Source organism: Podarcis erhardii (genome assembly GCF_964252035.2).
Source record: "Podarcis erhardii genome assembly, chromosome: 12".
NCBI lineage: Eukaryota > Metazoa > Chordata > Lepidosauria > Squamata > Lacertidae > Podarcis > Podarcis erhardii.
The window spans coordinates 21,984,854-21,999,663 of NC_138513.1; the positions used below are offsets into that span (position 1 = coordinate 21,984,854).

The following is a 14,810-nucleotide window of genomic DNA, read 5'->3' on the forward strand; positions in this document are numbered from 1 at the left end:
AATACAAAAAAGGGAGGTGTGAGGAGGTCAAGGAAACAAGCAAATGATAGATAAGATATGGAAAGATGGATTTGTTATTAATTGTTTTTATTTTTTCCTGTATTTTGTATTTTCTGTTTTTCTTTTTCTTTCTTTTTTATTCTTGTAGCTTTTTGAAACACCAATAAATATTATATATATATATATATATATAGAGAGAGAGAGAGAGAGAGAGAGAGAGAGAGAAGATAGCACTGTCTTGTTCTCTTCCCTAGTCCATAGTCTCAGGAATCATTCATGCTGTTATTTAATGTGGGTAACAAGGGAAATTAGGGATGCGGGTGGCGCTGTGGGTTAAACCACAGAGCCTAGGACTTGCCGATCAGAAGGTCGGTGGTTCAAATCCCCGCAACGGGGTGAGCTCCCGTTGCTTGGTCCCTGCTCCTGCCAACCTAGCAGTTCAAAAGCACATCAAAGTGCAAGTAGATAAATAGGTACCGCTCCGGCAGGAAGGTAAACGGTGTTCCCGTGCACTGCTCTGGTTCGCCAGAAGCGGCTTAGTCATGCTGGCCACATGACCTGGAAGCTGTACGCCGGCTCCTTTGGCCAATAAAGCAAGATGAGCGCTGCAACCCCAGAGTCAGTCACGACTGGACCTAATGGTCAGGGGTCCCTTTACAAGGGAAATTGAGTATTTCCCCCTTTGTTGTTGTTGCTGCTGCTGCTGTTTTACTACACTTTAGCTGAATAGTGTAGAAAGAAAGAACCCTACTGTTAGGTTTATAAGCTAAAGAAATACATAACACAAAGGGGAAAGGGTTTGGGAAGGAAGAGGGTGGGGGGAAGCAAACTTAGGCACTAGTTATTAGTTACAAAGTACGGTAGATCAGGTAGTAATTGAGTGGTAGGGAGATGGAGCTACGGGTAAGCACAATGGAAAAGCTACTGCTTCCTGTCCCTCTGAGGGCCTGAGTGAGGGCTGATGGTAGCTGGAAGGAGCAAGATTCTCAGCTCAGATACTTGGACTATATCAGTATCTGCTGCTCATACGACTCATCACATGAGTAAAAGCAATTTTCCTCTTCAGATATGACATGGCAGAAAAAAAAAAAAAGATATGACATGGCAGCATGAAAAACAGATGTTCAAGGCGATCATGCATCCTATTTCCCCCTACTTTACCATAGTAATTGAAGCCACTCTTCTCCTTTTAAGATTGAGCTTATTTTTGGAAGACACTTATTTGACTCATTGCTGTTGGATCAGTTTAAATTAGAGAACTTCAGTTATATTGGGTATGTGAATTATGGGGCCATTATGCATCATTTTAATACCGCAAGAGACTACAGTCCCAACCTTTCTCCCTTCTTAACACCAAAAACAGGACATCCTAACCAACACAGGATGTCTGGCGATTCTTTGTACAGCTACCAAAAAAACATATTTCCTATCACTGAGGAATCTTGTGATATTTCAAGCTTTGAACTCATAGCTGAAGAAACAGGCCATTCTTATCTGGGAGCACTTTAAACACCAGTTTCCCTATGTAACCTGCTGGGATTTAGGAAATCTTGTGTATATATTCAAATGTATCATGTAGAAAGTCTACTGATAAGGTCTGCCCTGGAAAATAATAGCAGTTATCAGAAGGAACAGCAGAGAATAAAAGAAATTTGTTGTTGGTTAAAACTTAAACAAATCGTATTAAGGTGGAAAATCAGTTTGCCGAACATAAAAAAGTCCCAAGTAAAAAGAAAGGGGGGGGGGGTGGTTAAAACTATTTCTTTGGGTTGCAACATGTCTCTTCGTGACATAACCGTGAGTGAAATGCCCTTTGTTCAATGACATCACTTGCAAAATTAATCTATAACATCCGTTTCTCATTCAGTTCAGTGGAAATCCCCTTAATTTATAACGAAATGTTATAGTCTGAATTGTTATGACTCACCATGGGATCAGAAATATCTCTGTTCAGCTCTGTCTATATCTTCATCAGTGGGATTTACCTTCTGCAGGACTAGGAGGTTGCTGGTTTGTGCTTTGTCAACCACATCCTTTTTAAATTAGAGGTTTGGGTTGCCAAAGTTATAAATTATAGTTTCACAGGAGCAGCTCTGAATCCCCACCTCTCTGCTCCTTCCCCTCCAACCCAATTGCTCCTTCCCTCTTACTTGCAGGAGTAAGCAGAAGCAAGCAGGATGCCTCCGGAGCCAATAGGTGAAAGCCCTAAATGCAGCAATTTTTGCTACTTCGAACTTTTGAAGCAAAACTTCCTCCGAAGGAGCCGCTTTGCAGCTTGGGGGTCCTCCTGGATCCTTTGCTGTCGCCCAAGACTCAGGTGGCCTCAGTTGCCCGGAGTGCCTTCCATCAGCTTCTGCTGGTGGCCCAACTATGCCCCTATCTGAACAGGGATAGCTTAACTACTGTTGTCTATGCTCTGGTAACCTCAAGGTGGTTATATGTAGGGCTGCCTCTGAAGATAGTTCGGAAACTTCAGCTAGCACAGAATTCAGCAGCCAGGTTGCTCACCGGAGCAAGAGGTTTTGAGCATATTACGCTGACCCTGGTCCGACTGCACTGACTACCAATTAGTTTCTGGGCCCAATTCAAAGTGCTGGATTTGACCTATACAGCCTTAAACGGCTCAGGACTGCAATACCTCAAGGACCACCTCTTCCCATATGAATCTACCCAGACCCTGAGATTATCTTCTGAGGCCCTTCTTCATGTGCCTCCTCCTCAAGAGGGGGGCAACACGAGAACAGGCCTTCTCTGCAGTGGCACCTGTGGAATAAATGGGTAAGAAAAGCTTAGCATAAACAACCATACCTTGCTGTTGTAACTGCTTTCATTGCGAAGGAACAGGAAACTCGTGGTAATAAGTCAAGTTAAGAAATCACTGAGAGTAGCCGAAAGATAATGCCTTATAAGGTACTAGGAAGGTGTGTGGGTGGTTCAGAACCACAAGGGGAAAAGGAGGAGAACAGTTAGAAAATTATTGCGCATGCTTAAATAGGCTCTAATTATTAGTCAAACCGCCCCTGGTGGAGCTAGAGCTAATCAGCATGATCATGGGATGTATTTAACAGGGAGTACATATCAAAGGGAAATTATGGCACCTTCATTATACAACTTTAGGTGCCAGGCAAAAACCTTCCTTTTCGACCAGGCCTTTGGTTGATTTGACTGACATCCTATGCCCTTTTAAAATGTGGCTTTTTTTGGGGGGGGGGTATTGGGTTGTTGTTTTTAATTTGATTGTGTATTTTGTGGTGTTATATTTTGATTTTATTCTGTGAACCGCCCTGAGACCTCCGGCTATAGGGCAGTATATAAAATCAATAAACAACAACAACAACAAGGCACACTCTGGCTGCATACACACTATACCTTTAAAGCACATTCAAAGGACAAATCCCACGCCCCTCAAAGAATCCTGGGCACTGTAGTTTGTTAAGAGTTGTAACTCTGTAAGAGGCAAATCACAGTGCCTAGATTTCTTAGAGAAGGAAAATGTGCTTCAAACGTACTTCAAATGTGCACTGTATATGCAGTTTCTATCATAAGTGAAGAGCTCTGTTGCTGCAAACTTGTAACTTTTGCCTAAAAACTGGGTGCTTATTTCAAAATGAATTGTGTGTGTCTCCCTATTTACAATGTGTTTTGTCATAGCATTTCAATGTCGTTTTGATTATCAAAGTGGTCAATAATTTAAAAGAAAAGAAAAGATAAGGTTATCTCTAACGATAGCTATTATACAGCTTCATTGCATAGCAGAAATGTATGAGAGCATCCTCAATAATTATATCCCATAGTCATAGTGAACTCTGTTGACTTGCCTGGAGAGACCTGGATTGGTTCCACATAATATCACTTGCAAAAAATATTATCACCACCAGAGGAAGCTCTTGCACAAACATGGTGGATTGCTTCAGTTCACCATTGCAAAGCCCTCAAGCTGAACTATAGTAATAGGTGAACATCCCCGCAATCAGTGGGAAATCTGTTTGGATCTTGCCATGTGGAACGAAGGTAGGCAGCAAATGGATCTGCCGGCCAGGCTTACTCTTGTCTATGACTGATGCCAGACAACTCAAAGGAAAGGGAAAGAATAAGATCCTGTAAAGTGTGGGTTTTGAGAAATCATCAGGGAAGAAAAAATGTCTTCAGGAAAAAAATAGAACGGAGGTACTCCATCACTGCCATCTAACAATAACTGGGAGGCACACCAATGACTAGGGGAGGATGATAGATCATGTTCCTCCCCACAAAAAAGTACATGTGGCAGTGGGGAGCACCCAGATGTCTCCACTTGGTGCTATGTGAGTTGTGGTGCTGTGAGCAAGATACTTAAATAAATAAATCCAGGGTGCACTTTAGGGAAACCTTCAACCTTTTTAATTGCAGCATGGTGAAAATTCCTCTGTGCTTTCAGCCTCTGGCTTTTGGTCATTCTGGTTTTGATTATATTACCCATTCTGGGTATACAGCAGCGGGTGGGGAATGTCATGTCTGAGGACCTCTCCATCCTGCCCTTGGGACTGTTCCCGGGTCAAGCCTCTTTCCCAGGCTACACGCCTCACTAGTCCTGCTCTACACCCTCCAGTAGCTGAATTGTGTTTCTGAGCTGTGATGATGCCCCTTACTTGTCTGGATGGAGAGATGTGGGTGAGTGCAGAAATCTCAGATTTTTGTGTGGCTAGAATATAGCCTGCTGTACAAAGGGAAGAGTCATAGCTGTTGTTCCACTGGGGTTGGGGTTTTGTTTTGCCTCTTTTCTGCCCCAGGGCCAAAGTTGGTCCATGAGATAATTTCCCCACAAAGACGCCATTTCCCCCCAGTAAGGAGATATGGTAATCAGGAAAGTTATCTTTGGGTGCCTGAAAAATTTGTGTCTTTTAAGCACCTAATATACCAAGCTAAAAATCACATGGAAGCATCTTACCCTAAACACAGTAGAATTTACTAGCATGAAATCTGTTTTAGGAATAACGAAGTTACCGTGTTGACAACACCCCCCCACACACCCAGTTAGCATGTTTATAAGCAGATACCAATAATGCAGACTGGTTGCAGGTGTGAGCCCACCCTAATCCCGGAAATGTGGACCTCCTCAGTATCTTTTGCATATTCTGATTTGTTCAGTAAAGTCATGCTCTTTTGCTGACTTCACAACTTTTTGCAGATTTCACAAAATTTGCTGACTTTTGCAACTTTCATAAAAACCATACCTTTTGGAAGCAGATAATCGCTGACGCTTTGAACCAAAGTGATGGGGCTAAAGCTTGTGGGTATACTGTTTTTAACTGGATAGGAGTGTTTAACATGGTATACAATGGGATAAAGAAAAAACCAAGGTGCACCTAGGCAAACATAACTGCTTGGCTAAATGAGGCCACCTTGTGGCAATGTATTGGTATGGCTGAGGAAGAAACTTTTTTTGCTTTCATTACAAGTCAACTGAGACTGCATTCCCAGGAATTCTTACCAGGGAGTAAGTCCTTACTGCTCAGGTGAATTTAAGATTACACAGTGAGTCAGGAACATGAAGACAAAGGGGCTTGGGTCCCAAAATAGCTAGAAACAGACGTTTATCTTTTAAAATGATAAAATTCATTTTTAAAGCCTATTATGCCTTTCCCACTAATTCTTTTGGTGCTCCCTTTAAATCAGAGCAATTTTGCATTTCAGAAATGCAAAATAATGTTTTAAATCAAGCCGCAGTTTTTACTGTAATCATTCCTAAACAAAAGCACATTGTAAAGAGATGTAAGCATTAAAATATGCCCCCCCCCCCCAATTCTTTATTCTTTCTAGGCGGGGGGCTCATCTCAACTTCATATTATTTCTTAAAATATTGAGGCCACGATCAAATATAAATTTAGTGTATAACTCCGTACTGGATATAATAGTTTAGAAAATGGTGAGTAGATTGTTTATACAATGGAATTATGAATTTGTGCTGTAGGATAGTAAGCAGAAATCAGTTACTGTACCAGTTTCAAAATGTAGATTTCAGCTTGTCTACATTCACATGCAGTGATACTGGTTAACACCATTTGCTGGCTGACTAAGCATGCAGTACTAACCCACTTACTGGGTAGTAAGTCCTCTGTAATTCATTGGGAATCACTTCTGAGTAGACATGGTTAGAATTGCAATCCGCAATACTGTGAGCACTTACTTTAGAATACTAAACTCAGTGGGATTTTTTAATATACATGGATAGGCAGAAACTATAAATGCCTATTGCATTCAGGAGGCAGTAAGTTTACTGAGTAGAACAGTGTTTTCCATTAGATGGAATAAAAATGTTTGTTACAGATAGGTAGCCGTGTTGGTCTGCCATGGTCAAAACAAAATAAAAAAATTCCTTCCAGTAGCACCTTAAAGACCAACTGAGTTAGTTCTAGGTATGAGCTTTCGTGTGCATGCACACTTCTTCAGATACACTGAAACAGAAGTCACCGGACCTTTCTATATAGTGAGAAGGTGGGGAGGGGTATTACTCAGAAGGGTGGTGGGAATGGGTGATTGGCAGATAGCTGCGATGAGCCTGTTGACGACTCTTAACGACTGCAATAGGTCTAACAGGAAAAAGCAAGGGGTGCCATTTTTCACCTTCTCACCCCTTGCTTTTTCCTGTTAGACCTATTGCAGTCGTTAAGAGTCGTCAACAGGCTCATCGCAGCTATCTGCCAATCACCCATTCCCACCACCCTTCTGAGTAATACCCCTCCCCACCTTCTCACTATATAGAAAGGTCCGGTGACTTCTGTTTCAGTGTATCTGAAGAAGTGTGCATGCACACGAAAGCTCATACCTAGAACTAACTCAGTTGGTCTTTAAGGTGCTACTGGAAGGAATTTTTTTATTTTGTTTTAAAAATGTTTGTGTTATTTCATTTGCAGCTGGAGTACAATATTTGCATAATTGCAATGTGTAGGAATGTCAAAAGCCATAAAACAGAAATAAAGTATTGCCCAGGTGGTCTCAGCAAATTATGAAAGGCAATTTACTCCTGCAGTGGTAAATCACCTTTATTTGGGACTAAGTTGAGTTAACAGGCTTATTTCTGAATAAACAAGCTCAAACTGTAAACTTCAAGTGTGAAAATGGCCTAAAGACTCATAATTAATGAAGCACAGCAGCACTATTTTCACATGTCCCTGAAAGTGCTTCAATACATGAGGCTTAAATCACTAAGGCTCAGTCCTATATAGTGGTACCTTAGTTTACGAACAGTCCTGTTTATGAACTATTCAGTTTACAAACTCTGCAGAACAGGAAGTAGTGCTCCAGTCTGCGAACTTTACCTCGGTCTATGAACGGTGGAAGGGCACTGGGGGCAGTAGGCCTCGTTAGGGAAAGCGTGCCTCAGTTTAATAATGGATTTGGTTTAAGAACGGACTTCAGGAACGAATTAAGTTTGTAAACCGAGGTACCCCTGTATTCACTTAGCCAGGGTAAGTCCTATTGAGCTCAGTAGAATTTATTTCTGAGTAGACATTTATGGGCTTGCACTGCACAGCAACATCCTAAACTCATTTACTTGACTCCAGGAACTCAGTAGGACTGACTTTTGAGTGAAGATGAATATGATCAGACTTCACCCTTCTTGTACAGTATTCTATAAAACTTTTTGCAGAGGACCTCTCTTCAGAATCTCTCCTCCATCAGATAGAAATGGGCAAAACAACATGCTTGGACTACTAATGGGCCACAAAACTGTAGAACAAAAGATGCCCACCTTGGAGTTCAGTCCATTCTTGCAGCTGTTTGCGTTCCCCTTCATAGCTCTGGGAAAGAACCATGACTCCTCACTTGGGGGAAGTTCCGCCTATTCCCTGCTAGGACAGAACCCATATCCTTGGCATGCTGGGTTTTCTAAAACAATGTTTTCAAAAATCTTAATTCTTGAATATTATTTTGCTTACATGTGTGATATAAATATAGCTTGATGTATAGCAAGTAGCTGAGCTCATTTGCTTTGGTTATCTGGTTTGCATGCACAATTAGTTCTTGTTTGTGCTTGGGACATATGTTGTTTCCAGATGACCAGTTTATTGAGCATTCATCCTGAGTTGTTTGCACAGAGTTTGCTGGGAAGCTATATGAAGCCAGCTATTCAGTGAGTATTCATTTTGATCTGTTTGTATATGATGCCTCTTCAAGCAATTGTTATCCAACACTTTCCAGTGTCTTTTCCCATCAAGTTCCTGACTGTAAAATTTCAGATTTATATAGAAATCTGTTTGTAGTTTGGATTGTGTTACGTTGATACATGTTGGTCTGCTATCATGTGCTGTTGTATATTGTCTGATTGAATGATAGAAGAGGTTGTAAGCACACACACATATACCTTAAATGAAAAGAATGCTTTTGCTGGGCTCTGTCTCTTTATTGTCCAGGTACAAATATATGATGCTGAAGTTGGTTACTAGTTCCCAGTTTCTTATTTGCATAGAAGTTTGAAACACAGCTCAGTCAGAAAAAAGCTGAAGTTGTTATGTCCCTAAAATAAACTTTGACTGAGCTATATTTCAAACTGTCATGCAAATATAGAGTAGAGGGGACTTCAGCATCGTCAAAAATACTGCCTTTCAAGATTTGACAATACACTTTTGATAATATGTATTTTAATATTGTTCTACACTGCCTAAACACAGTAGAAATGTTTTAAATAAATAATAACTAATGTAAGTTTAATATTTAAACAGCAAATTGGGGAAATGTTTTTTTAAAAAAGTGGCTTTACTGTCAGCTTGCGAATTTTCGGTACCTTGAAGATTTAACAGCTGTATTGTGACATAATGTTTCTGTGGACCAGATGGCACCTCTTCATATGCATGACTTGCTATCCTCAGCCAGTGGATGCACCCATTTGAACATCTCTGTATGCCTATATAGACATGCACACGCACGTGTATAATGATGCCTGTAATCCACCAGGCTGTGAATTTTTATTTTATTTTATTTGGGGGGGGGGGGAGTGAACTGGGCTCCGGTGCTCTTACCCTCCCACCTTCTCATGTATGTTAGCCGGGTAAATCGTTATCTGACGAAACAAGCTTTGGTGTCCAAAAACCTGACGCCGCTATAAATTCTGTTTTGCCTTGTTGCAGGCTCCACACAAGCCTCTGTGTGTTTTACTGTAACCCACCAACGCGGCTCACACGAGCATTGCGAATAACAGTCTCAGCAACAAAGGAGCGTGACTTTTATATAAGCGCGAGGCGAGGAGGAGAAAGGAGAGCGAATGAATCAACTGCGGCGGGCGAGGGCGCACCTCCGCCTCACGAGCCACTTCAACCCCCCGGCTACCCCCAGCCCCACACAACGCTCCCCCGCCCTTTCCGAGCCTCCTAACGGACAGCTGCTGCCATTATGGGAGAACCCACGAGCCCCTTGCTTAGAAGACCAATCCCAGTTTTAGGTCCCGCCCCTGCTGGCATGCCATTGGCTGGCGGAGCCGGCGCTCTGCAGTCCTGGCCTCGGGGTGCTGCTGAGGCGATTTCTGAGGTGCAGTCGCGGCTTCGAAGGCTCAGACGAGCGGGGAGTCGAGCGGAGCGGAGGAGACGCTGCTACCGCTGCTGGGACCTCCGGTCCCTTCTACCGCCGTGGCCTCATGCCCAGCCGCGCTGCCCCCGTTTGGGTGCCTAGTGGAGGGGTTGCCGGGCTTCTCCTCCTCCTCCTCCTCCGCCTTTTGGGGCGGTAGCTGGGGCAGGGGAAAGGAGCGGCGGTAGAGCAGCCGCTGCCCCCACCCCCCCACCCCCGGCGTTTCCCGCCCTCCGAACAAAGGCGCCGCCAGAGGCCCCCGCCTCGCCCTCCGCTGCGAGATGGCGTCGTTCAACATCGGGGGACTCAACGCCTCCTCTCGGAGGAGAAGCGTCCATTCCCGCAACGCCACTGTCGAGAGGCGGAATCTCATCACCGTCTGCAGGTGAATTGGCTCCACCACATACACACACACACGCACGCAGGCACACGGGTTTGTCTCCGTATGTATAGGGCTGCATGTGTCGTCGATAACCCCGCTCAGGTGGCGGTCCTGCTCTGCAGTGCGTGCCCAGCAGACCCCCGCTGTGCTTCAAGGGGCTTGCACAGTAAATGCCTTCAGGTTTTGCTGCCTTAATCCGGAGTAAGCACCACCACCCCGCGCTCTCTTTTTCCGTTCCGCTCTTGCATTTCACAGCAGGGAGGGAACCCCAGCTTCTCCCCCACGCTGGCTCTGAATGGTGGTGGGGTGTGTGAAAGGATGCTCAGGGCGCAGCTAAACTCTGCTTAGGTAGACTTCGGGAACAGAATAGGGAATTCCCTCCACTTTTGCATTCGTCTTCTCTCTCTCTCCTCCCCCTCCTTACACCTTCCTGATGCTGCCCCTTGAGCATCTGTGCAGAACTCTTTCCCATCTTCCTTTCCCATCTGTGAATTTGCTACAGCTAATTGCATGTGCGCTGTTAGATGTGTCAAGTAGGGGATCCTGGACTGGAATGCGATCTGTGTTAGGGCATTTGTATGGTGAGTGAAGGTGTATAGCCTGCCTGATTCTGGCCCCATCAGGCACTTTTGATGATTCATAGAATTACAGAGTTAGAAGGGGCTAGTCATCTAGTCCAACCCCCTACAATGCAGGAATCTTAGGCTCAACATGGGGCTTGAACCCACAATCCTGAGATTAAGAGTCTCATGCTGTACTGACTGTGAATGCCAAGAGAGAAATATTACTATACTAAGCCCTTGAGTTTGTATTTGCCCCATTAGCTATACAGGATGCAATCTCTCTACCTCGCAGCTCGGTTATACTTGAACCAGATTTCAGCTTGACAACAGTCTGTGTTGAATGTCATGGTACTACTCCAAAGCATATGGAGGGAAAGTGATGTTCTATTAATGTGACTAAGGAAATATGACTAAGGAAAACACAGGGTATGTCTCTGCAGAAGAGAACTGGTGTAACAGTAATGATGACAAGCTCCTATTACTGGGGGGGGGGGAGCAAAACCTTCCCCTTACCACAGATACTGTGTCTGGCTTAGTTCCCATGTGTTTGTGTCCCTGGAGTTCTTCCCCATACAAATGAATGGTTTAGCTTTGCCATTCATTCTATTGGGGGGAGATTAAAGGCTGCTTTTGTGGCACTGTTATAGTAAAGGCAAAAAATGTCTCACACGGAATGGCATAGATTTCACTGAACCATGGTGTGTCACTGCATCTCACCAGGGAGCAGTCTCACCACCCACCTCCATCTTTAATAATGATGTGCATTTTGCTGGTCCATTGATATCAGCCTCTTCCTAGCATATATGTGCTTTCTCTCTGTAATGCTCCATTCATAACATTCTGTCCAACTCCAGCAGTCTCAGAGTTTGACTATGAATATGAAGTGTTACGTCTATCAAAACATTTGTCTGAGTTCCATAGGACACAATAAATAGGTTGAAGTCTAAGATATAGCTGAGGTAAGGCAAACCTACCATTTTCACCAGACATTGGAATCCCTGAGTGTAAGAGCTTAGTATCTCCCATGTCAGTGAACATCTCACATTTGGTTCTATGGGTAAAAACCCCCCACTGCACTTAAGAACAAGATTGCAGTGGAAGAAAACCTGTCAAGCCACCAGTGGGGATACCATGGGAGCTGCAGTGGTCCAGACATGCATGTATGTCAACATTTCCATCTCTTCAGGCTGTATTTGTGGGAGAGGCTTTTCTCTCTCTGTTATCTATGCAGGTTCTGAGTTGGAAGAAGGGAAAACATTCCTTATTTCATTGTTGGTATGGGTTTGTGTTTGGTTGAGGGGAATGAGAGGGTGGCTAGATGTGAAAAAGCCAGATTGGCTCTGTTGCCTTTTCCAGAACAATGGTCTCAGTGCTGGTCTGATGGTATGGAGTGGTCAAGGTAAATGCAGGCATGTAATGGAACTGAAGAAAATAGGAGAAATGATCAGTCCCCTCTTTGCTCATCATGTGATGCTCCCTTCCCAAATTAATGACAAACAGAATAGTATTCCTTTTTCAATAGTATTCCTTTATTTATTTAATCAGTAATATATACTTCAATTACATACACAAATAAAGAAAAAGCAATGCATTTGAATAAAAATTAATCATGGATATTACAAATTTGGGTCATTTCATTCACAATCCTGGGTGGTAGGTGTGGGAATATTATTACTGAGAGGCAGTAATATTTTTTTTAAAGATTTGTTTTATTGTCTTCCAGGTCTTATGATATTCACACTTAAAACTGAAAAGTTAATAAATATTCCAAATACTAGTGTATTTTACAGGAAGCATTTGAACATTGCTATCATCATCTGTTGTAAATATATATTACAATCAGGAAGACTTGGCTTAAATGTGGTTATAGCCATATTTATGTTTATCGGTGTTTTTCTTTACCTTTGTGGAATTTCACATGCTCAGCTTCTTGTATAAGCTGGTATGCTGACACTTACACATGCATATTTACATGTTCCAGAGTCATAGATGGTTGGTAAATTAATGTTGAATGTTCAGGCACTGGAAATTCATTTATGTGTAATGGCACATTCTTGGAACCCTGCAAAGGCAGTTTTGTATTTCTCTTACAAAAAAGAAGAAAAAGGCTGGCACAGTTAAAACTAAGGCTCTAAACATTAATGGTGCCATTACTGTATTCTTAGTTGATCTATTCTGTCGAAATTGCCTTTCATTTAGCTCTATACATTAGAAATAGATTTTTCTGTATTATAGCATGTTAATTGTTTATTTTCAGTCAGAAAACCCCAGGGTTTAATTATCTCAACTTAGAACTATATTTGGGGAGGTTTTTTTAATGTGAACTGGGACACATTGTCATATCAAAATGTGAGTAAAAAAGAATGCTGTGGGTGTTGAACTCACACTGTGGGTAACTTTCAGTGAATTTAACACCCACAAACTTGTCATGTCTCACATAATTCAACTGATAGCCCTCTCCAAGTCGTGTTCTCCCCCTTTCATCCTCCAGATTTGTGCCACTTTGTGTCCCGTATTTAGTTTGTGTGAGAATTCATTGTAGTTTTAAAGTATGAAGAGAGACTAATGCTCTCTTCCCCTTTGCTGTAACAGAGAGATAAGGTGCGTACTTGCTGCCAATGTTTGATTTAAAAAAGCCTCAGAGCATATACTCAATTCCGAAGCTCTGTTATTCAACACTCGTTCAGTTCTTCTAGCAAAGCTTTGGAAATATGTACTTGCCTGTTCATTTGTAGCAGTCAGAATGGTCTTCAGGCAACCAAGCATAACCTCATCCTTACTTCTGCATATGATTGTGCTCTCTCCTGTCAGATGTATCTACAAATACACCTTTCCATTATGTTTTTTGAATTGGGACAATTAAGTACAGTGCTGTGGCTGCTACATCTGCAGTCCAGTTTTGATACAGACAGGCTGAGTGCCTACCTGACAGCACCAGTAGCTGTGATTCTCCAGTTGAGTAAATGCAGCAATGGACTATAGGTGTTTATCATGCAACTAGTGAGATGGGGATGGGTGGGAGGGAGGTACTATTGTGTATCCACATGAGTGGTGTTTTACTTTACCCATTTTATTATTTCGAAGTGTTTAATATCTAACAATTTTTTATTTATTTTTACAAATTGTGTAGTGTGTACCACTCAGTTACTACTATCTGGTGGAAGAGAAATTAGGGCAAGCTCATTGGTCCCGCCCACATCATTGCGTTCCTATTACCAGATTCATCATCTTCCACATACTAGAAGTCTATCAGGAAGTCTTCTGTGCTCATGTAGGCTGCCCATCTGAAGGAGTTTAGAATGCTCTTCCGGGGAACTAACTCAACACTTTTGATAAATACTTTGGATAATAGCCATTGTAATCTGAACTTCTTAACAGAACAAATATACTGCTTTGAAGAGGCACAAATCAACTGCTTGATTGGCTGTGGAGTAAAAGATATTTGCATACTAAGGTGGAATATAGTGAAGAAAACTAAAATATTGTTGAAATCTAAATGTATTTGTTTTGGAAATTACAAACATCAGTGGTGTGCTTTTGTCAAGAAATATGATTCTCTAAAATACTATGCTGTCCAACCTGCATTATATTTTAACATGAATTAAACTCATGCTTTTTGTATCTTAGGTTTTCTATCAAGACACTGATTGATCGATCCTGTTTTGAAACTATTGATGATTCTTCTCCTGAATTTAACAATTTTGCAGCCATTCTGGAACAGATTTTAAGCCATAGACTCAAAGGTAACTGTTCTGATTTTATGTTATATGACACTGGATCATCACATTGCAAATATAAATGAGGTTCAGGCTGTTTTAATTGTTATGGCTTCATCATAAAGAACAGACATTTTATCATTCAGGCATATATATTTTAATTGTTTATTTCTCTTTCTGATATCTGTTTCAGGTCAAGTAACTTGGTTTGGTTATGAAAGTCCTCGTAGCTTCTGGGATTATATTAAAGTAGCTTGTCGCAAGGTTTCACATAACTGCATCTGCAGCATTGAAAATATGGAAAATGTCAGTTCTTCAAGAGCTAAGGTGAGAAGACTATTCATTTTTAAACTTTCTAATTTATAGCTAATGTCCCTATGCTATTTGCTGCTGTTAAACATTTTATATTGATAGATATATCCAAAAGCTTTCTGTGCTGGTTTATTTTGAGGTAAATTAATGCTGTGAACAGGTCAGGAACCTTATATTTTATTAAAGCCTGTAAGACTTGTTATATAACTTCACTCGTTCATGAGTTTTTGATTCTACCTTCTGTGATGAGCCAAGTGGTGTGTCATCTGGTTTGGATGACTTGGAGGAAACCATTACTGC

General features: G+C 42.0%; 1 protein-coding gene across 2 annotated transcripts in view; it reads left to right on the plus strand.

The window, feature by feature from the left end:
* Positions 1–9,452: 9,452 nt before the first annotated feature.
* Positions 9,453–14,810, plus strand: part of RUNDC3B (RUN domain containing 3B) — a 32,903-nt gene continuing 27,545 nt past the window's right edge. For both annotated transcript variants that reach the window (XM_081834679.1, XM_081834680.1), the window contains exons 1-3: positions 9,453–9,922; positions 14,110–14,225; positions 14,392–14,525. In XM_081834679.1, coding sequence (XP_081690805.1) covers positions 9,819–9,922; positions 14,110–14,225; positions 14,392–14,525 — 354 coding nt within the window. In that variant the 5' untranslated portion in view covers positions 9,453–9,818. The remainder of the gene's footprint in view (positions 9,923–14,109; positions 14,226–14,391; positions 14,526–14,810) is intronic.